At 32.0% G+C, this 21,204-nt stretch overlaps 2 protein-coding genes across 6 annotated transcripts; one reads left to right on the top strand and one right to left on the bottom strand.

Annotated features, from left to right (window-relative positions):
- Nucleotides 1-279: 279 nt before the first annotated feature.
- On the bottom strand, nt 280-10,336 carry LOC112022668 (uncharacterized). 4 transcript variants are annotated; one of them, XM_065762652.1, is made up of 7 exons: nt 10,232-10,336; nt 9,953-10,028; nt 4,922-4,997; nt 4,137-4,206; nt 2,328-4,012; nt 1,328-1,549; nt 280-711 (listed from the first exon to the last, which is right to left on the bottom strand). In XM_065762652.1, the coding sequence occupies exons 5-7, from the start codon at nt 3,993-3,995 to the stop codon at nt 661-663; spliced, it is 1,941 nt and encodes a 646-aa protein (XP_065618724.1). In that variant the 5' UTR covers nt 3,996-4,012; nt 4,137-4,206; nt 4,922-4,997; nt 9,953-10,028; nt 10,232-10,336; the 3' UTR covers nt 280-660. The 4 variants fall into 4 exon arrangements, with proteins under 4 accessions (XP_065618724.1, XP_065618725.1, XP_065618726.1 ...); XM_065762653.1 differs by lacking the exon at nt 4,922-4,997; XM_065762654.1 differs by lacking the exons at nt 9,953-10,028; nt 10,232-10,336 and adding an exon at nt 5,202-5,349.
- A 4,722-nt stretch (nt 10,337-15,058) lies between these two features.
- Nucleotides 15,059-21,204, top strand: LOC112022677 (uncharacterized). 2 transcript variants are annotated; one of them, XM_024055288.2, is made up of 11 exons: nt 15,059-15,248; nt 17,351-17,467; nt 17,736-17,806; nt 17,888-17,937; nt 18,706-18,779; nt 18,866-18,928; nt 19,277-19,364; nt 20,343-20,405; nt 20,475-20,554; nt 20,631-20,702; nt 20,793-21,204. In XM_024055288.2, the coding sequence occupies exons 2-11, from the start codon at nt 17,436-17,438 to the stop codon at nt 20,872-20,874; spliced, it is 675 nt and encodes a 224-aa protein (XP_023911056.1). In that variant the 5' UTR covers nt 15,059-15,248; nt 17,351-17,435; the 3' UTR covers nt 20,875-21,204. The 2 variants fall into 2 exon arrangements, with proteins under 2 accessions (XP_023911056.1, XP_023911055.1); XM_024055287.2 differs by having other exon boundaries at nt 15,060-15,248; nt 17,366-17,467.

Consider the following 21,204-nt stretch of genomic DNA (forward strand, 5'->3'; position numbering starts at 1 on the left):
CTTAATGGCAAGACAAAAATGTATTCTCTCAAAATTCGCTTAATCATCAGAATTCATTCTACCATAAATCTAAATCTAAACCCAATAAATTTACCGAAGTACCAAACCTGCTGATCCATTTGGATAGTAGCCAAAGTAGTAAACTATGTGTTAGTTGCAAACTTGCAATCTAACATAATTAAAAAAAAAAAAAATCATTTGAAAATTATGAAACAACCTATATAATTATTTGGACTGCCAATTCCACAAGTCACCCAGATCTCCACAAATACATATATATCAGCTAAAACAACAATTCCACAGCTAGTCATTTCCTTAAAAATCCCAATATCCATTAACAAAGTATAGATCTAACAAAATGGCAGTAAAGCTATAAAATAATGAGCAGTGGCCGAAGAATTCGACGAAAGCAAAGGTGGCAGGGGTGTCTCTAAGAGCGGCATCGAAATTCGTGACGTTTAAATCAGCAGCGTAATCGTGAGGGCAGATATCAACGACAACGACAACGACAACGTTGTCGTTTTTGTTGTTGTTATCGTGGTCACCGACGATCGCATCGAAGAAGTGAGGGAGATGGTGAAGAGAACGACGAGGATGATGTCAATTCTGCATCTCAGCCCTGTTGCTAGAAACTTGATTCTGGTTCTGCTTAATGAGAAATTATTTATATTTATCCACAAACGCTTTAATGGATTCTTCATAGAAATTGTCCTGAAATGACAAAACTCAAAATTAAAAGACTGAAATGACAAAAGCTAAAAATTAGAGGGTCAATTTTGTATTTTTGTCAAAAAAAAATTATAAACAACACCGTAAAAGATGTTATTAGTTGACTTATTACCGTTAATAATAAGTATAGTGTTCTACTCAACCTAACTTTGCGCAACATTTTATTTTTTGGAAAATCGATAGACAAATCCTAAATAATGTCAAAAAGTTGTTAATTCACTATATAAAATAGTTTAATGTTGGTAAAGTATTCAAACTTTCCTTGGAAACATATATAATTGCGAAGCCATGAAAGAATCACGGTATTACATCGTTTCCAAGCAAGGAAATTTGGGTCTAAACTGTTAACAGGTTTTGGAATGAGGGACTCGTTGATGAAACTAATCTTGTTCTTGGCTGTGGGCGTCATTATCATGGATTGACTCTTATGTTTTGTAAGTCTCACCAATGAGAGGCTGAGAAACAAGTGCCAAACCAGAATTATTGGTGTGGTGCAAGAACAAGGGGTTAAATGGACCCGAATCTGGTTGTCCTACCATTGATTATGCAAAGACTTAAAAGACAAAAAAAAATACTAAAATTTTCCATTCTCTGATACCGTTCTCTGATACCCTGGTACCTTGCGATCCCGCTCCATGCCCTTCAGGGGCTCCATGCGCTCCAGGCCCTCCATGCGCTTCCGCCACTTCATGAGCTCCCGCTCCTGGCGCTCCATGCCCTCCATGAGCTCCTTCATCTCATTTATGCGCTCCATGCGCTCCATCTCATTTATGCGCTCTAATTCAGCCATCCGATTTCTGCGCTCTAATTCAGCTGCAACCTTAGAAAAAAAAAAATTATAAACAACAGCGTAAAAGATGTTATTAGTTGACTTATTACCGTTAATAACAAGTACGGTGTTCTACTCAACCTAACTTTGCGCAACATTTTATTTTTTGGCAAATCGATAGACAAATCCTAAATAATGTCAAAAAGTTAATTCACTATATAAAAAAAATAGTTTAATGTTGGTCAAGTATTCAAACTTTCCTTGGAAACATATATAATTGAGAAGCCTTGAAAGAATCATGGTATTACATCGTTTCCAAGCAAGGAAATTTGGGTCTAAACTTTTAAACAGGTTTTGGAATAATGGACTGGTTGATGAAACTAATCTTGTTCTTGGCTGTGACTTGTGAGCGTCATTATCATGGATTGACTCTTATGTTTTGTAATTCTCACCAATGAGAGGCTGAGAAACAAGTGCCAAACCAGAATTATTATTGGAGTGGTGCAAGAAAATGGGGTTAAATGGACCGAATCTGGTTGTCATACCAGAAACTTCAGATCAAAAAATAAAAGATGCTAAAATTTTCCAGAGATTGTGATGCTCTGATACCAAGTGAGTCTTAGAAAACTGCAAACTCCGCATTGCATTTGAACATATGATTTATATAAGAGAGGTTACCATGAGCAAAGGTAAAGTATCTTAGTTTATATAGGCAATTGCTAAGTAAAAGAAATAAAAACAAAATTAATGAATGCGGAATATGAGCTTCAATTCTAATTTTTATCCTCATATATTTTCCCTTAAAAAATAAACTCAAACATTTTCTTACTTGTTTTTGGTTCACGGGGAAGTCCATCAAGGAGGTTTTACAATTCGGCAGATCCTCCACCTGAATAATGGAATTACAAGTGGCACATTCATAGGCCACTTCATTGCAAAATTTACCACACTTGTCACACGAGTCATGGTCCATAGTCTTACGAGCAAGAGTGAGGGGATGTTGGTGGATGTCAGATGTGTAATAAATGTTTCCAAACTTGATGTTTCGGCAGTCTCGATACTCGCTATTTAAGAACTCTCCAAATATACATTTGGGGTGAGCAGAAAAACTACATTCATCACAGTAATAGAACCAAAACTTTGAATCTCGTTCTTTCTCACAAATATCACAATAATATTCACCTGAATCATCTTCAGCAGTATATCGTAAGGTAAAGAAATGCTCGTGTTGTTTGTGTTTTACAGCAAGTGGCAGCGTAGCACATCCAAAATCTAGAGTAAATTCACATTTAGTACAACAAAATATTTTTGTTTTATAATTACAAGCACTACACTTCTCATCCAATATTGTACTGGAGAGAATGAGGGAATGCTCGTGGCCAACATGAGTAAAATTTTCTGGGATCAAACTACATGAAACATCAAGTTCAAACTGGCATGGGTTACATACATAGGTAAAGCCATTAGTAAAAAGTTCACAAGCATCACAACGAGCAAGCATAGATGTCCTTGATCTCAAGAAAAGCATGTGGCTGTGAAGTGGGTATTGTATAGACACGGGTAATTCTACACAGGATTTGTGTAGAAAGAAAGAACACTGAGCACACTTGTAAAACGGGGGGAAGATAGGTCGTATACACCCATCACATATTTCATAATTCTCACACTCATCGGTAAGTTTCAAGTCATGCTCATGACTGAAATGTTTGACTTTTAATGGCATTCCAATTTTGTCCTTCCCCACCCTGGTTGTTGACTTAATAGGCTCAAATTTTAGCTCCCTACCTACCTCGTCCATAGCACAATCAAGATGGACAACATAATCACAACTTGAGCAATAATAACTCCCATAGTTTGTGTCCAACTTTTTTACACAAAATTGACAAAGTCGGTGCTCAGATTGATCAGTCTTGAGAGATTTGGTGAGTTCTAGAGGGTGCTTGTGCCGCATATGTTTGACCATGTGTGATAAGAAAGCACATTTGCGGTGGAACCAGATTCCACATAAGGCACATTGGCAAGGCTTGTCCTCACCTTTTTTACCACAATAATTACAAGTGAATGAGATTGACCCTTGGAAGAAGGCCAATGGGTGGTTGTGAATTTCGACTTCAAGGATGGGTTGCAGCGAAGAAGCACATTTGACATCAAGGACAAATTTGTCGATGGTACAATGGTAAAAGAAATGTTGGCAAACTAAATTGCAATGATTGCATTTGTAAGTGCCCTTATCATGATCTGTTTTTTCCTGGAGAACTAAAGGGTTTTTGTCATGTATTGGGAGTTGCAACTCACGAGGTAGTTTGGCACATGAATTATGAAGACGAAAGCTACATTGTTGACAACAGACGCATGAACCCACAATTGCTTCACCACACCCAGTACAGGAGAGCATAATTTTAGAATAATATTTAACCTGTTCGTCAAAGGAAATTGAATTCCCAGGAAATTCATTGATTATCAAAGGATGCTTATGCATGAAGTGTTGAAGTTTCATCTCTCTCAGTTGTCCCCCTGTCAAACACACATACAACTAATTTGTCTATTGGACTTGAAAGTTGCGGTACTTTGCACTTGATTGTGGTGGGTGTTATGCTTTTATGTGTGTACGTATTAAATGATTATCTTAGATACTCACCTGGGAATTGAAGACTTTGACTAAGCACAACTTTCCGTGCACTTCAATTGAACATACCCTTTAGTCACTCCTTGCAATAAAAAGAAAAAATAATCTTCAAATGAAAATAAGTTTGGATCTTTTAATTATCTGAAAGAAATTGTAGTAAGAGTAAAGTAAAAAAGGTCTCTAACTCATCATAAATTCAAATGGCAAAATCGAAACAAAATCTTATTGCATTTCACTTTTATAATATAACACAAGCTACTTTTTAATTTTTTTTTGGAAAAAAGAAAAATGAAAAAAGAGGAAGAAGTAAGATATACTCACGCAATAACTAGAACTTGGACTTGGCTTCAAAACTTCGTTGATCCGTTTGGTTGCATGAATATTAATTTAGGTTGAGTAGATTTATATTTAAAGCTCCACTTCTATTTGGATTTTTTAAAGTATAATCTAGATAGCTTGATAAAAGAGTGGGAATGAACGGACAAATTTATGTGTAATGAAATAGAAAAGAAAGGAATCAAGAACTCTTTCGATCAAACACACATACAACTAATTTGTCTACATGACTTGAAAGAGGTGGGTGCTTTGCGGTTAGTTATTGGACTTGATTGTGGTCGGTTTTATGCTTTTAACTTAGTAGATGTTCTATATAAGTATATAAATATTAAAGGCTTATTCAATTGTGACCTTCTAATGATTCCAACAGAAACTATTAGGGTTCAAATCTCCTTACTCCAATTATTGAATTATAATTTTTTTTTCTTAAAAAGTATTAAAGGATTATCTTAGATACTCACCTCAAAATTGAACGCTTTGAGTAAGCACAACTTTCCATGCACTTCAACAAAATGCACCCTTTAGTCACTCCCTACACTAAAAGGGAAGATCATCGCCAATGAAAAATAAGCTTGGGTCTCTTAATTAACTAAAGTAAATTGTAGTAGAATCAAAGTTAAAATGCTTCCTAAGTCATCATAAATTCAAATGGAAAAAGTAGCAACAAACTCTTATTGCATTTCACTTCTATAATACAACACAAGCTATCTTTTTATTTATTTTTTAAAAAAAGATACTCACACTCGAGCAAGAACTCTGATTTGGCTTCAAAAGTGTGTTGTGTGTCAGTCGATTTGGTTGCATGAATTTAGGTTGCGCAGATTTATAAGCTCACTTTTATTGGGATTTTGTAAAAGTAGAATCTATATAGCTTGAAGGAGTGGGAAGGAATGACCAAATAAATGTATAATGAAATAGAAATGAAATGAATCAAATTCAAATGGTGTCCTTTTCTTTTGTACCGGAATGGTATCTTTTTGTTTTTTTGGATGTTAAATGTAAAAGAAATGAATAAAAATGTGAAGAATAATATATATAACATTATAATCATTATATATTCCTTGATTTTTATTTGTGATTAATTGAATGGGAAAAAAAATCTAATTGGACTCAATTAATAATTAGTGTTTCGTCCAAAATCTGATGTCTTAACATTTAAAAACACTAAAAACAAAACAAACAAAAAAAAAATCAGAAATTTTATTATTATATGTTGTTGAACTCAATGAACTGTAACTTGGCAAAGATGAAAAATTGTCCATTAGTGTTTCATGAAATTATGATTATGGAATTATGTCAAATAGTTTACAAAAAAAAAGAAAAAAGAAAAAAAGAAGAAGAAGAAATAGTAACTTGTTATCACTCCATTTCTATTTGCGATGATGCACGCAATGTGGAAAGAGTTTTTGCATGAGGGCTGAAGCAAGGAATCCTTCTCTTGTTTGGAAAACAAAAACAACCAAGGAAAAATTGGAATCATTTCTCTCCGTTAATTGAGACCAAAGTTATTCTTTTATTCCTATTTTTATTCTACTTGCGTGCATCACTACAATTATGTCGAATAATTTACTAAAGAAGAAGAAAAATAGTAACTTGTTATCACGCCAATTCTATTTGTGATGATGCACACAATATGGAAAGACTTTCTGATGAGGGTATGAAGCAAAGAATCCTTCTTTTGTTTGGAAAACAAAAACAATCCAAGGAAAATTGAAATGGTTTCTCTTTGTTAATTAAGACAAAGTTATTCTTTTATCCCTATTTTTATTTTGCTTGAGATCGCAATTATGTCGAATAATTTATTAAAAGAAAAAAGAAAGGAATAGATAATTTTTATTACTCCCATTGGCAGAACCAGAAATTTTTTTTCAAGGGGGCCAAGCTAACACACACACACACACATTTGTCACTTATACTTGAAAAATATTTGTAATTTTGATTTAACATATTATATTTTCTTGCGTAAAAGAAAATATTTTCATCAATTAAGTCTTTACATCTTTGCAATTAAAAAAAGTAAGTCTTGATATGTCTAAAAATATAGAAGTCAATTTAATAAAAATAAATCATAATTAAATTACATATGATATACATTAAATAAACTTTAATTTAATGAGCTATGTATTACATAAAAGTAATTAGAGGAACAAAAATGCATTAGTCAACTATATAAATGCATTACATAATTTTAATAAAAATTTAGGTGGGGCCATTATTAAAAACACACACACACACACACACACACACACACACACACATATATATATATATATTTGTTGCTTATACATGAAAAATGTTTGTAATTTTGATTTAACATATTATATTTTATTGTGTAAATAAAAATATTTACATCAGGTAAGTTTTTACATCATTGCAATATAAAAAAAAAAAGTAAGTCTTCATATGTCTAGAAATATACAAGTTAATTTAATAAAAATAAAACATAATTAAATTACATATGATATACATTAAATAAACTTTAATTTAATGAGCTATGTATTACATAAAAGTAATTAGAGGAACAAAAATGCATTAGTCAACTATATAAATGCATTACATGTTTTTAATAAATATTTAGGTGGGGCCATTATTTAAATTATGTCCAATTTTTTTTAATACCAAAAATACAAAAAGATTGGAGGATTTTTGAAAAGTCAAGGAAGGTCATGGCCCCCCACCCTCCTTCCCTGATCACTCCAATTTTATTTGCAATAATTCATGCAATATGGAAAGAGTTTTTTCATAGGGGTTAGAGGCAAGGAATCCTGTTTTGTTTCGAACACAAAAACAACCAACGGAAAAATGGAATGGTTTCTCCACGTTAATTGAGACAAAGTTATTCTTTTATCCATATTTGTATTTTGCTTGCGTGCATCATCACAATTATGTCAAATAATTTACAAAAAAAAAAAGTAACTTGTTATCAATCCATTTAACTTCTATTTATGATGATGCAAGCAATATGTAAAGAGTTTTTGCTTAGGGGTTGAAGCAAGGAATCCTTCTTTTGTTTGGAACACAAAAACAACCAAATAAAAAACGGAATGATTTCTCCATGTTAATTGAGACAAAAGTTATTCTTTTATTCGTATTTGTATTCTATTTGCATGCATCATCACAATTATGTCGAATAATTTACAAAAAAAAAGTAACTTGTTATCACTCCATTTCTATTTGCAATGATGCATGCAATATGAGAAGAGTTTTTGCTTAGGGGATGAAGCAATGAATTATTTCTTTTGCTTGGAAAACAAAAACAACCAAAGAAAAAATGGAATGGTTTCTCTTATTGTGACAAAAGTTATTATTTCATCCCTAATTTTGTTGTTTTATCCAAGCGAAAAAAGGACTTAGATAATCTTGTTGCAACACTGTGGGCTTTTCACTATTTGTTGGGGAGAGAACACCTTGAGAAGCCCCCAAATAAGGTCTTAATATAGCAAGAGTTTCTATGATGATTTATGCAAAATGGAAAGAGTTTTTGCTTGGAAGTTGAAGTAAGGAATCCTTCCTTTGTTTGGAAAACAAAAACAACCAAAAGAAAAATCAAATCATTTCTCTATTAAGTGTGACCAAAGTTATTATTTCATCCTTATTTTTATTCTTTTATTCCATGTGAAGGAGACTTTGATAATATTGTTGCACAGTATATTATAGTTAAGGGTAGAACACATTAGGGAAACTCCAAATAAGAGCATTCACATCAATTTTCTCAAATATTTAGCTAAACTAATTAAAAAAAAACTCTGCTTTTGCTAGCTTAGATATCTATTATTTTCATACACATACATCAGCCTCAATACTTTATCAACATTGGAATTAAATGTAGTGAGGATAGAGGCTCAGTACATGTTGCGATGAAACTATCCTCTTTAAAAAAATTTGTTAATTTAGTGAGACTAATGCACGCTTGTTTCGGTTGAGTTTAGATAAATTTTTGCTGAAATATTTAAATTGGTGAGACTAATATGAATGCTTTAAGAGGACGTTAATTTTAAGTCATTAAAATTTGGTCAAACTAGGCGATATTAAACAATTGCTTTTGATATTATCACTCGCATATAATTTTAAAAGAGTACTACTAATATTTTTTTAAACAGCAATGGGAAGGGACAATTGAAAGATATGAATGAGAAGTGGAATGAGTTAGTGAGATGAGACTTGAGAGGTGGCGGTAGGATGATGTGTATTCAAGTCGGAGAGAAACGAAAGAAGAGTAGAAGACGCGCTCATTCTCTTAAAATTATTATTTGTTATTATCATGATCATTGTCATTCTAACATTATTATCGTTTTTTGTTTCATTAATATCATCATTTCTATTGTTAATATTAATGTGTTAGAGGCTTAGAGCCATGCATGAATTATTTTATTGGTGTCTGGCAATGATAAGGTCTGATGGGGTCATAAATTGATAGCAATAAAGGTATTCGTTATGCGATTTTTGATAGTGATTCACAGCTCGTTATTAATTCCTTTTGCATCATAATGGCTCAACTCAGCATCATGAATAACATTTCAGGAGCATTGGCTCAGGTACAGCAGATCCAAACCATAGTGTTCAGTTTTATACTTTTATTATGTTGCTAGAGAAGAAAACAAAGCAACTCACATACTAGCTCAACGTGTTAGAGGCATTGCCTATTTTGTCACTTGGATAGAGGAAACATCATGTATGATTAAGAATGTTACTATTCAAGGTGTACCGTTTTTATCCCCGTTTAAGTGAAATTTATTTCTTTTGTTTAATTTTTTTTTTTTAGAGAGAAATGAGAAAGGATAATCAAAAGATACAAAAATTAAGCGAAATGAGATGAGAGGCGGCGATAGGAATAGGATGCCTACTCATGTAAGGAGACCAGAAACATATGAAGATGTGCTCATTCTTTTAAAATTATTCTTACATGAATATTTTATTTTATTAATATCATGGTCATTTCCATTGCTTATTAATGGTAGAGTAAAGAATTCCTTTCTGGTGACACGCCGTGATAAGGTTTGAACCATATAGAACTTCAATGGTTCAATGATTTCAATCTATTGCAGTCGCCCGGAAATAGAAGTACTTTTTTTTTTTTTTTTTGAAGTCAAACATTTTGAAACATCATTGAAGCAAGGAATCACATTTGATATCAATGATCATGAATTTCCTGGAAATTCATTGATCATCAGAGGATACTCATGGGTTAAGTGTTGAAGCTCCATTTCTCTATGTCTCCGTGTCAAACTCAAACACCCATACATCTAATTTGTCTACATGACTTGAAAGTGGTAGGTGCTCTGCTTTTATTTATTGGACTTGATTGTGGTGGGTGTTATGCTTTTAACTTAGCAGATGTTCGATATTTCATATGTGTATAATAGATATATTATTGTTGCCTTCTAATGTTTTCAAAGGAAACTATTAGGGTTCAAATCTCCCTACCTCAATTACTGAATTATAATTTAAAACAAAAAAGGAAAAAGTATTAAAGAATTATCTTAAACACTAACCTGGAAATTGAACGCTTTGAGTAAGCACAAGTTTTTGTGCACTTCAACAGAATGCACCCTTTAATCACTCCCTGCACTAAAAGGGGAGATCATCTCCAAATGAAAATAAGCTTAGATCTCTTAATTAACTAAAATAAATTGTAGTAGAATCAAAGTAAAAATGCTAACTCATCATAAATTCAAATGGAAAAAGTTGAAACAAACTCTTATTGCATTTCACTTCTATAATACAACACAAGCTATCTTTTTATTTTATTTTTTAAAAAGAAAGATACTCACACTCGAACAAGAACTTTGATTTGGCTCCAAAAGTTTGTTAGTCCGTTTGGTTGCATGAATTTAGGTTGCGTAGATTTATAAGCTCGCTTCTATTTGGATTTTGTAAAAGTAGAATCTATATAGCTTGAAGAAGTGGGAAGGAATGACCAAATAAATATATAATGAAATAGAAAAGAAAGGAATCAAATTCAGATGGTTTCTTTTTCTTTTGTACCAGAATGATCTCTTTCTTCTGCTGCTTCTTCTTCTTCTTCTTCTTTTTTATTTATTTATTTATTTTTATGTTAAATGTAAAAAAAAAGGGAATATAAAAGGGAAGAATAATATATAAATATAACTTTATAATCATTATATATTCCTTGATTTTTATTTGTGGTTAATTGAATGGGAAAAAAAAAATCTAATTGGACTCAAATTTTTTTTTTTTTTTTGGGGAGAAATTGGACTCAATTAATAATTAGAGTTTCGTCCAAAATCTGATGTCTTAACTTTTAAAAACACTAAAAAAAAAATTATTATTATAAAAAAAAAAAAAAAAAAGAAGAAATAGTAACTTTCGTAATGGGGCTGCACAAATTTATTTTCAATCAATACAACAACAAATAATAATACGGCGTCTCATTATGAATTATCGATCACAAATTTCAGCATATCATACCTTATAATTTCTGCAAGCAGGACACCTGCCAGACCAATTAAACCATGTTAAATAAAAATTGAACTCCACAAGACATAAATACATCCAAATTCGTTTTAACTTTTTTAACAAATGCACGTAATTACAACAACAAAGCCATATTCCCAAAACCATGGGGCCAGCTCGGCTATGGATCTTCAACAGACTAATTGGAAAAGTAATAAACCATTTCTTAATTAAAGAAAAACCCATTTTGAAATTATTTAATCAACTAATAAATTTATATGGATTGCCGATTTCATAAGCTACCTAGATAACGCAATTCCATTCAAAATAATTACCTTTTTAGTACAAATTTCGACACCACCAAACACTATTTCTCACCCAAAAAAAAAAAAGTATTCCCTCAGAATTCACCTCATCAGAATTCATTCTATACCATAATTCAAAATCTAAAAAACCCACGTCTATATTTTGTCCTTGAATCATAATTGTTAAGGTGTATTTTTAGAGAAAAAAATAAAAAATGCTAGAGACACAAAAAAAAAAAATCTACTATTTGTTATTTGGTGAGTTGTGGATGGTGAAAGTATGAACTCACTATTTTATATCCACCACTCACAACTTTTCACGTGGTAAATCGTGACAAAAATTGTGAATTTTTTTGTGTTTCTAACATTGCTTGAAAAAAAATTGTAACTCAAAAGTAAAATTGAGACTTGTAACCACAATGCCTTGAGTTGTTGTTGTTGTTGTCCTTTTCTTTTTTTTTTTCTTTTTTTTTGGTGGATTGATGGATTAGGTTGGGTTGTAAATTTTTGTAACGCTTAGGTTGGGTTAGGACATTGAGTTGGAAAAATGTATAACTCGCGTGATTCAACCCAACCCAACCCACAATGTTAATAGTTTAAAATTATATGTGGTTACTTGGATATATTTTGGTATGTTGAAATTTTTAGTTTAGTTAGAATTGAAATATTAGGCTCAAAGCTATAAAATTGTTATCAAATTAAGAAATGAGCTTAAATGTGCGTTTGACATTGGCTTAAAAAGTCAGTTTTTTTTTTACTATTTAGTTTATTTTTGCTACTATTCATACGTCTCATTGCACTTTTTGATACTATTCATACGTCTCATTGTATTATTTCAACAACTTTTAGCTTTATCTATAGTACTTTTAGTAAAAAGTTTTCAATTTCAACTAAATAAACTGTTCCCAAACGGACATGAAAATTAAACTTTTTACCAACCCATAAATGTTAATGGTTTAAAAATATGTTATTATTCATGGGTCTCATTGTACTATTTCAACAACTTTTAGCTTTATCTACAGTACTTTTAGTAAAAAGTTTTCAGTTCAGTTAAATAAGTTTTTTCCAAACGGACATGAAAATTAAACTTTTTACCAACCCACAAATGTTAATGGTTTAAAAATATGTTGTTATTTGGATATATATTTTGGTATGTTGAGATATTTAGTTTAGATAGAATTTTTTCTCAAAAAATAAAAAAGTTTAGATAGAATTGCAATATTGGGCCCAAATCTATAAAAATGTTATCAACTACAAAATGTGCTTAAATAATTAAATGAAAATTAAAGTTTTTATTATTCTTAACAAAATGATCCTAACCCAATCTCTACAAGTTTTTTTTTTTTTTTTTTTTTTTTTTTTTTTTTTTTTTTTTCTGGAATATTAAGTATTTTAACACACACCCGCAAGGAAAGAGGGGAAGATGTTTTAAAGAAACTAACAATAGTGTATACCCAAAAGGACCCACCTTGAATACATAGCATAGACTTTAAACTTCTATAACTCATACTCATTTTTCAATATGGGATTAACCTACTGTTTTTTCTTTTGAGAATACTAAATATTTTAATACACACAAGGGGAGAGAGGAGAATACCCTAAACTAAATCCAACTAACTCAAATCATGCACATCTCCACATATAAGAAGCAATTTACCATAGGTAGTTATCAAGAGTCATGGCTCACTGGGATCGATATTTTTTACTTTAAAATAAAATATTCTCTTATTTTTATTTCTCTCTCTTCCTTAACCAAAAACCTACATCCTTATTGCAATTGGAAATGAGAGAGAGCAAGGAACAAATCATTGCAAATCTCAAAACAAAATCACTGTACAGCCAAAAATATATTATTCCTAACTACAAACTCGTCAGGGACTCAGGTTCATTGCTATGAAACGGCCACACCCCTAAGCCTTATGGCACCGCGCCACCGTTCTCACCTCCTTATGACCCTCACAAGTCACAACCCATTAGCATCAAAGATGAGAGTGAGAAACTAATGAGTAAGAGACAATCCGTTTGGATACAATTTATTGTTGCTGAAAGTTATTGAAACTGATTGTTGCTGAAAGCACTGTAGTAAAATAATTTTTAAATATATAAATAGTACCATGAAACTCATTTTTAATATTTTTAATGTGTGAACAGTGCATAAACAGTGTGTGAACAGTGTCATACTGTTTATGTACAGTAAAAATTGTCTTCCACTATCGTCAAATCCGGGCCAAAAAAAAAAAAAAGGAGAAAACGCAACTCACAAAACGCACCGCAGGTATCAGTGCTATCCAAACCAAGGCAATGACAGACAGTTGAAAAAATAAAGTACTTTTTGCTAATATAAAGTGCTAATCAGATTTGATTACACATTATAGATCGCATTTAGTTTGGTCCTAGATAGTTTGGTCCGGTACTGATTTTACCTTTCTGGGTTAGTTGGCAAAATTTTAGCTGAACTAATTGGAATACTGACCCTGTGCTAATATTAAAAAGCTACAATATCTATCCCATAAATAAAAGTAAAAAGAAGTTGATGAATCAAACAAGAAGATAAAGCCAAGTACAAGGAAGCACATGATACAAGTGTTGGCTGTTTTCTCCTTCAAACAGTCTTATTCGGTTCATTTAGTCCATTTTGATTCACTTCAGTCAATTCAATCTATTTTTGTGCACTTATGAAAATACAGGTTTGAGTTAAGACTTAATAGCACTTACTATAAATTCAAATTTATTATCTTGTAGCTTAGGATATGTATTTTAAAATTTTCAATTAAATTTAGCAATATATATATATTTTTTTGGATGGGAATTTAGCTATATGATTATGTGTTAATAGTTTCTCAAAAAAAAAAAAAAAAAGATTATGTGCTAATAACTCACATCAGTGGTGAATTCAGGATTTAATGTCAAGTGGGCTAAAATTTCTAAATGACGACACATGCACACAAATACTTAAGATCAGTCTAAATAATAAAAAACAATTCATGTGAATAGTAAGCTATATTTTTATGCCAAAAAAATATTTGTATTGTATTATTCAATTAGATGTTTTTTACATAATTACAAGCCATTTTGTGATTTTTTTTTAAAGTAGAAATTCCACTTATGTATTATTTATATGAAAAAGGTTGTTAATACTTAATAGATGGACTAACCTCAAGTGCAACTCATGTAAATTTTAATATATTAATTAATATAGACTAATAAAATAATCTAATCGTAGCACTTTTAAAACTATATTGTGAATATAGTATTTTAAATTTCATATTTCACTTAAAAATAAATAAATATTGGAGTTTTTCATGTAATCATTCTTATATTTCATTACTTAAAACACAAATTTGCATAAGAATAATAAATGATTAAATTATGAATTTGTGATTTTTTAATAATTTTTTTCTATTTTCAATTAAACTCTTACTTCTTTATTTTTATTTTTAACAAAAATTTTCCTTATGTCAACAAAACTAATAAAGATTTTATTTTCCTTTTCAAATGAAGTTTGACATATGAAAAACAATAGCCTATTAATTATGATCACATACATGGAAAAAAGAAAAGAAATATAGAAAGAAAATATACAAACTGATTCACATAATTGAATTGAATTAATTATTATTATTATTAGATATATATTAAGAGAAGAAAAAAAATATTTTGTGTTGTATTGGTCAAGCTACAAACTCCTAACCAATAGTTCCCATTAAAAAAAAAATCCTAACCAATAGTGTTATAAATTTGACCCAACAAATTGGAGGTCCATTTTGGTATAGCACCCAAGTTGAGCCCATTGGTCTCTCACACAGGCCACAATTTTGTACCAACCACAAACCCATACGAAACTCATTCATTCCCACCAGTCTCCTATAATAACTCGGAACTCTAAAATCAAATCAAAATCTAACAAGCATACAAGAATATTCGCTCTTCGAAACCCTTTTAGTTTTTTTTGGATTCCTTTAGATTTAAACAAATACCCAAAATCCAAAATCCCAAAATTCCATCGTGCCTAAATCCACTCCTCTCCCGCTCAAATCAAACCCTTGCCATTAATTTGACCAAATCTTAGGTACTTCAATTCGTTAATTTCGTTTCATTCTCCTTCAATTTTTCACTCCAGTTTGCTTTGTTTATGGAAAACATGTTGGTTTTTTTTTTTATTAACTATGTGCTTTGCTATTTAATGTTAAATTTACGATTACCCATCATTTATTGTTGTTGATGAATTTAATAGGCGTGTCTATTTTGGACTTGTAGTGTTAATTAATGTTGAATTGTTCGGCAGTATTGGGGTTTGACTTTTTTTGGGTGTAATATTTGTTTTCAAAGCACATATTTTTGAATTTTATAGGGTTGGGTGGGTACTGGGTCTATGAGTAATTCTGATGCTAGTGTGATATTAGTTTTGAAAACACAGCTTTTTGAATTTTATGGTGTGGGATGGATACTGGGTCTCTGAGAAATTCTGTTGTTAGTGTAATATTAGTTTTGAAAACACAATTTTTTGAATTTTATGGTGTGGAATGGATACCGGGTGTCTGAGAAATTCTGTTGTTAGTGTAATATTAGTTTTGAAAACACAGTGTTTTGGATTTTATGGTGTGGGATGGATACTGGATCTCTGAGCAATTCTGTTGTTAGTGAATATTAGTTTTTAAAACACATTTTTTTGGATTTTATGGTGTGGTATGGATGCAAGGTCTCTGAGTTATTCGGTTGTTAGTGTAATATTACTTTTCAAAACTTTTTTTTTTTTTTTTTTTTGTGTGGGATGGATACTTGGGTCTCTGAGAAATTTTTTTTTTTTTTTTTTTTGGTGTGGGATGGATACTTGGGTCTCTGAGAAATTCTGTTGTTAGCGTAATATCACTTTTCAAAACACAATGTTTTTGGTGTGGGATGGATACTTGGGTCTCTAAGCAATACTGTTGTTAGTGTAATAAACACAGTATTTTGGATTTTATGGTGTGGGATGGATACTGGGTCTCTGAGTAATTCTGTTGTTAGTGTAATATTAGTTTTTAAAACTCAATTTTTTTTTTAATTTTATGGTGTGGGATGGATACTGGGCATCTGAGTGATTCTGTTGTTAGTGTAATATTACTTTTCAAAACACAGGTTTTTTTTAATTTATTTGGTGTGGGATGGGTACTTGGGGATCTGGGCAATTCTGTTGCTAGTGTAATATTAGTCTTGAAAAGACAGTTTTTTTGGACTTTATGCATGGATACTCGGTCTCTCAACAATTATGTTGTTAGTATTTTAAAACTCAATTATTAAATTTTTATAGTGTGTGATGGATACTGCCATAATGGGGCTATGAGTGATTCTGTTGTTAGTGTATTTGTTTTCAAAACACGCAATGTTGAATTTTATAGTTTGGGATGGATACTGGGTCTCTGAGAAACTCTAGCGTGATCTGAGGCTCAAATGAATTGAATTGCATGCTTTTTGGGGGAAGGAAAAGTTTGTGCCAATGATTAAATGAAAAACTTCAGAGTGAGATGATTTATAAAATGTTTATATACATGTGGGGTTGAATTGTTAGATTGCTGGTGTGGACGTTTAAGCCACTGAACTATGTCCTTACAGTGAATTCAAGATTAAAAACAGAACAGAAAACTCTGTATAAGCTATGCATCTTTGGTTATGTCTAAAATTACTTCATTTTCTTTTAAATTCCACGCCATTCTTTATATTTGTTGTGGTATATTGGCTAATTAAAGAGGTGGTAGAGAGTATAATTTTAGATAGGATAGAATGGTGATGAAAAATACATGTGGTGGATCCTGATTTAATATGTTGAGGTTCCATTGTCGACCTTAAAATTTTGGGACTAAAGGCTTTGTTGTTATTGTGGAATATTCGGCTATAGAGGGCTTTATATTGACCTAATTTATGTCTCATGAAGCATATATTTTTAATTTTGTACTAAGGATACTCCCTATACTTAAATGGTTTTAGTTCTTAAAAAAAAAAAAAATTTAAAAAGGTTTTTGGGTCTAATTATGTTTCTTTTGCACCACAAGTCATATTATTTTATGAGTTTAGTACTGTTGGTACACATATAGGCATTCATAATGGGATCAACTGAACAGCTTGGACTTGGCTCACCTAGAAAAATTACTTGGACATCTTTATTCTTTCTAATTTTCGATAAAATGTTCATAGTCGTTCATCACACAGGATCTCTGGGAGAACTCTAGTACAAGCGGTATCTGCCTTGTCAAAATTATCAAGTCAAAGTATACTCATCATGAAGTTCTTAGAATACACTCCACTAGATCGGTAAATTTTGAACTTGAGTAACAAATTAAACACTTCAGTTCCACTGCTTCTTCTTCTTTTTAAAAGATTTTTTCTTTTGATAATTCAATTGTTATACAAAGTAGGGGGGAATTTGAACCTTGGTTCTCCTCATAAAGGAAACTGAGCAGTGCCATTTAGCTACAAGGCTATTGGCTTCTTTTTTTAAAGATTTTGAGAGTATAGTCTTAAGTTTTTTTTTTTTTTTTTTTAATTTGACATTCATTCTTAATTATATTTTGTTTTCCAGATTAAATGATTTCTTGAGTCGTCTAAATCTTGGGGAGCGTACCATTAAAGGATGCCTTGAAGCTTACTCCTGTAAGAACAAGTTTACAATTTATTCTAGAAGTATTTGATCTTTTTTTCAAGATTGACTTAGTTTTCTTTTGTTTCCTCTAGGCAAACACACGGGAACTGATAAGAAACTCTCTCTCAGCTTGGAGAATGAGGTAAATCAGGCACTAAAATTATTACCTGTTTGATTCTTTTAACTCCTTTAAAGACAGTTATGCTGAACAATATTCTTAAAACCTTCAATACTTTTCTTTTTCCTTTTAGTTCTCTTCCCACCCTTTTTTGTCCTGGTAGCATTCTATATCTTATTGGATGACCATGACCATATAAGCTGTATTTGTTCTCATAAATAGTTCATATTTTTTAATGTTAGTTTTATAAAGAGGAGGTCAGAAAAGATAAAGTGGGTCTACTCCTCTTTCTTGGTAAAAGAATAAGATGACTTCCCTAAATGCGCTCTTTTTATATTTTCTGTGTTTATTAATAATCCCATATGTGCTCTGTATGATTCTTTTCCGTTTACTTGAGATGGTGAAGCTCTAAAAAGTTAACATGAAAATCATACTCTTCACTCTTTATTTACTTTCTTTGACCATCTTTTTCCTTTTAATAGTAAATTTCTGCTGCGTTGTATCTCTTGGTGTTGGTGTGTGTGCACTGTATGATTCTTTTTCCGTAAGTGAAATGGTGATGCTGTGATGCTCTGTAGAGTTAATACATTTTGTTGGGAGAGATAACACCTTGGGAAGACTTCAATTGAGGGGTTAATGTAACATATTGGGGCACCACTTGACCTAAAAGCTTAAGCCAATGGGTGTGGGCCTTATTATGTTATATTATTCACTCATTCTTGTCATTGGTTCTTCGAGAATCTTTTTGATACGCTATATGTATCTGTATTTAATTCTTACTTTTTATTTCAGATGCTTGATTATCTAGGGAAATCTTCAGACACCGACTCTCCTACACCTGCTGATGTCTTGTTGAGCAGATCCAGGTGTCAAATTTAACCTAGATTGATTTTGGAAACTGTGTAGGCTATCTCATATATTTTTTGATTGGTTGTCCGATATGTTTTTCCAGCCGGAAGACATTGATCTACCTTGTTCTTACACTTTATCACATGTATCCAGATTATGACTTCAGGTATTCCTGTATCTAATGTTTTATAAATACCTTTATATTTAAAATATGGCTAAAATGGAGGATTATGGGTAATGCCATTGACAGCTTATTGGGCGACATGGCAACCCACTAATAATCCTCTTTTGATTGCTGTGGGAGTGTTGTCAAAGGGTTTGACAGACGGTTCATAGAACTGTTGCTCTAGAAGGAGCTGAGAGTTCAAATCTCTCCATTTCCCAAAGTCTAATGTGGCTATTCATATGGTTGGTCTATTTAACCCATATCTATTAAGTGCGTGCTATAGACTTGTAGCCGCAGGCTTTTGTTTCCTTATATTATGATGTTGCCTACATCTTTGCGGTTTTCTAGTGCGATGAAAGCTCACCAGTTCTTCACAGAGGAAAGTTGGGACAGTTTTAAGCAGATCTTTGATACCTACATGTTTGAAGCATCAAAGGTATTTCTAAAAATTTTATTCTATGATCTTTACTTTTGTCTAGCTAGAGGGATGTTGGTTTCTATTTTTTTATCAAAACCATTGAAAGTCATATGCAGTTGCCCCTCTTCTCTTTCCAAAGATATATGATATTTTTTTTGGGTGGGTTTGGGGGATGGACTAGGAACTGCATTCCCTTTTTGAAAAGCTAAAAAATTGCATGTTCTTGCATGACCTAAAAGCTTGTGACCCGAATGAGATGTCACTTTGGTGTATGCTTATGGGCTTCAAAAACTAGTATTTTACACCATTAATTTTTTTTCTGGGTAAACTGCACTTTCCCACCCTAAAGTATATGGTCATTGAAATGTCGCCCTTAAACTTTAATTTGAGCAATCAGTCTTGTAGTTGCAATGTCCACCCCCTCCCCCCCCCCCCCCGTTAAATTTTCTGTAATTTTTGTCATGTAATCACAGAAGGATGAAAGAAAAATCAGTACGTGATCATGTGATTAGCTTTAATGGTAAGGGGAATTTTTAATTGGGGGTGGGGCGGGGGGTTGTGGAGGACATTGTAAGTGGAAAAGTGTAATTTATATTTATTTTCTTTATATTTTGAAGTTCCACTTTGACCATTATTGAACACTATGTTATCATACTTCAGGACTATTGCCTTCTCTGATATAGGGACTGGTAAATTATTTTGAAGTATGGTGGCCTGAAATGTCAAAGCCTGAATTAGAAAAAAAAAATTGTAGAACTTCTGATGTACCATTGGACATTCTTGCCATTTATGAAGTAATTTGGTACAGTCTTTTGATTTGTTATTATGTGAATTGGAGGCAAGTGGTAAGTCATTTCATTTGCTTTTATGTTTCTAGTAGTGATGATGCAGAGTCTGATGGCTTGTGTTAATAATACTGTTTCGTATCACCTTATACCTTTATTATGAAGGATACATCACTGAGCCTTACATGTTGGTTGGACCATTCAATTGCAGGAATGGATTGAGACTAATGGGGGCAATTCCCTGCTAGATTCCTTGTACAAGGCTTTAGACGAGGTGAGCTTAATTTACAGAATCTTATGCAATTCATACAAAGAGGCAGTTTTATAATACATTGTGATGCAGGTTGTAAAACTAGCAGATTGTGAAATTTACAGTTACAATCCAGACTCTGATGCTGATCCATTTCTAGAGAGAGGAGCCATGTAAGTTTTGATATCTCTATTCAATTAGTGTTAGTCACATGGCTGCAATTATGACATGGGCACTTCTTCTCTTCAGATGGTCTTTCAATTTCTTCTTCTATCACAGAAAACTAAAGCGTGTTGTGAGTTTTCGTTTTTGTTGTTTAAGGTGGGTTGAAATACTTCTCAATACTATGTATGGTATTTCCTGTTGATTGTCATGGTTAGTCTGTGGCTTAATTGTTTCTGTCTTCGGCAGTAATTTGGTGACCGAGGAATTTCTAATGGCTGAATTACCGTATGAGGAAGATGGGGAGATTTTTGATGACATGGACATGTGAGTACGATACTCTGTTCGTATGATGTTTATATGTCTAGACTTTGGCATCTCTGTAGGTGTGTAACTATGTAAGTGCTACAATCTTTAGGCTTGGATGGTAGGATTAGATTTTGTACTTTCCCTTATGCATATTGTAAGCTGCTGTCCTGTTTCGGAACAATACTGTCTTATGTAAATTTATGTCTAAGAGTAAGATATAAAAAAAAAATGTACGTCCGATAATATTAGTCTCAAGCGCTGATATGAGACAAGTTTCTTGAGGGAATGCCTTAATCTTCTCAAATTCGATGTTGATATTATTGAAATATACTTAAATGAGTGTTTTCATGCG

This window comes from Quercus suber, unplaced genomic scaffold (assembly GCF_002906115.3).
Source record: "Quercus suber isolate HL8 unplaced genomic scaffold, Cork oak 2.0 scaffold_467, whole genome shotgun sequence".
Classification (NCBI taxonomy): Eukaryota; Viridiplantae; Streptophyta; class Magnoliopsida; order Fagales; family Fagaceae; genus Quercus; species Quercus suber.

What these genes read in the sequence shown, in the direction of transcription:
- LOC112022668 (XM_065762653.1), bottom strand. Translation starts at nt 3,995, where the DNA reads ATGAAACTTCAACACTTCATGCATAAGCATCCTTTGATAATCAATGAA. An exon ending in TCCCCGTGAACCAAAAACAA is followed by an intron (nt 1,550 to 2,327) that starts GTAAGAAAATGT and finishes TTTTTTTCTAAG; the next exon opens with GTTGCAGCTGAATTAGAGCG. An exon ending in TACCAGGGTATCAGAGAACG is followed by an intron (nt 712 to 1,327) that starts GTATCAGAGAAT and finishes TTGTCATTTCAG; the next exon opens with GACAATTTCTATGAAGAATC.
- LOC112022677 (XM_024055288.2), top strand. Translation starts at nt 17,436, where the DNA reads ATGAAGTTCTTAGAATACACTCCACTAGATCG. An exon ending in GAATACACTCCACTAGATCG is followed by an intron (nt 17,468 to 17,735) that starts GTAAATTTTGAA and finishes TTTGTTTTCCAG; the next exon opens with ATTAAATGATTTCTTGAGTC. An exon ending in ATGCCTTGAAGCTTACTCCT is followed by an intron (nt 17,807 to 17,887) that starts GTAAGAACAAGT and finishes TGTTTCCTCTAG; the next exon opens with GCAAACACACGGGAACTGAT.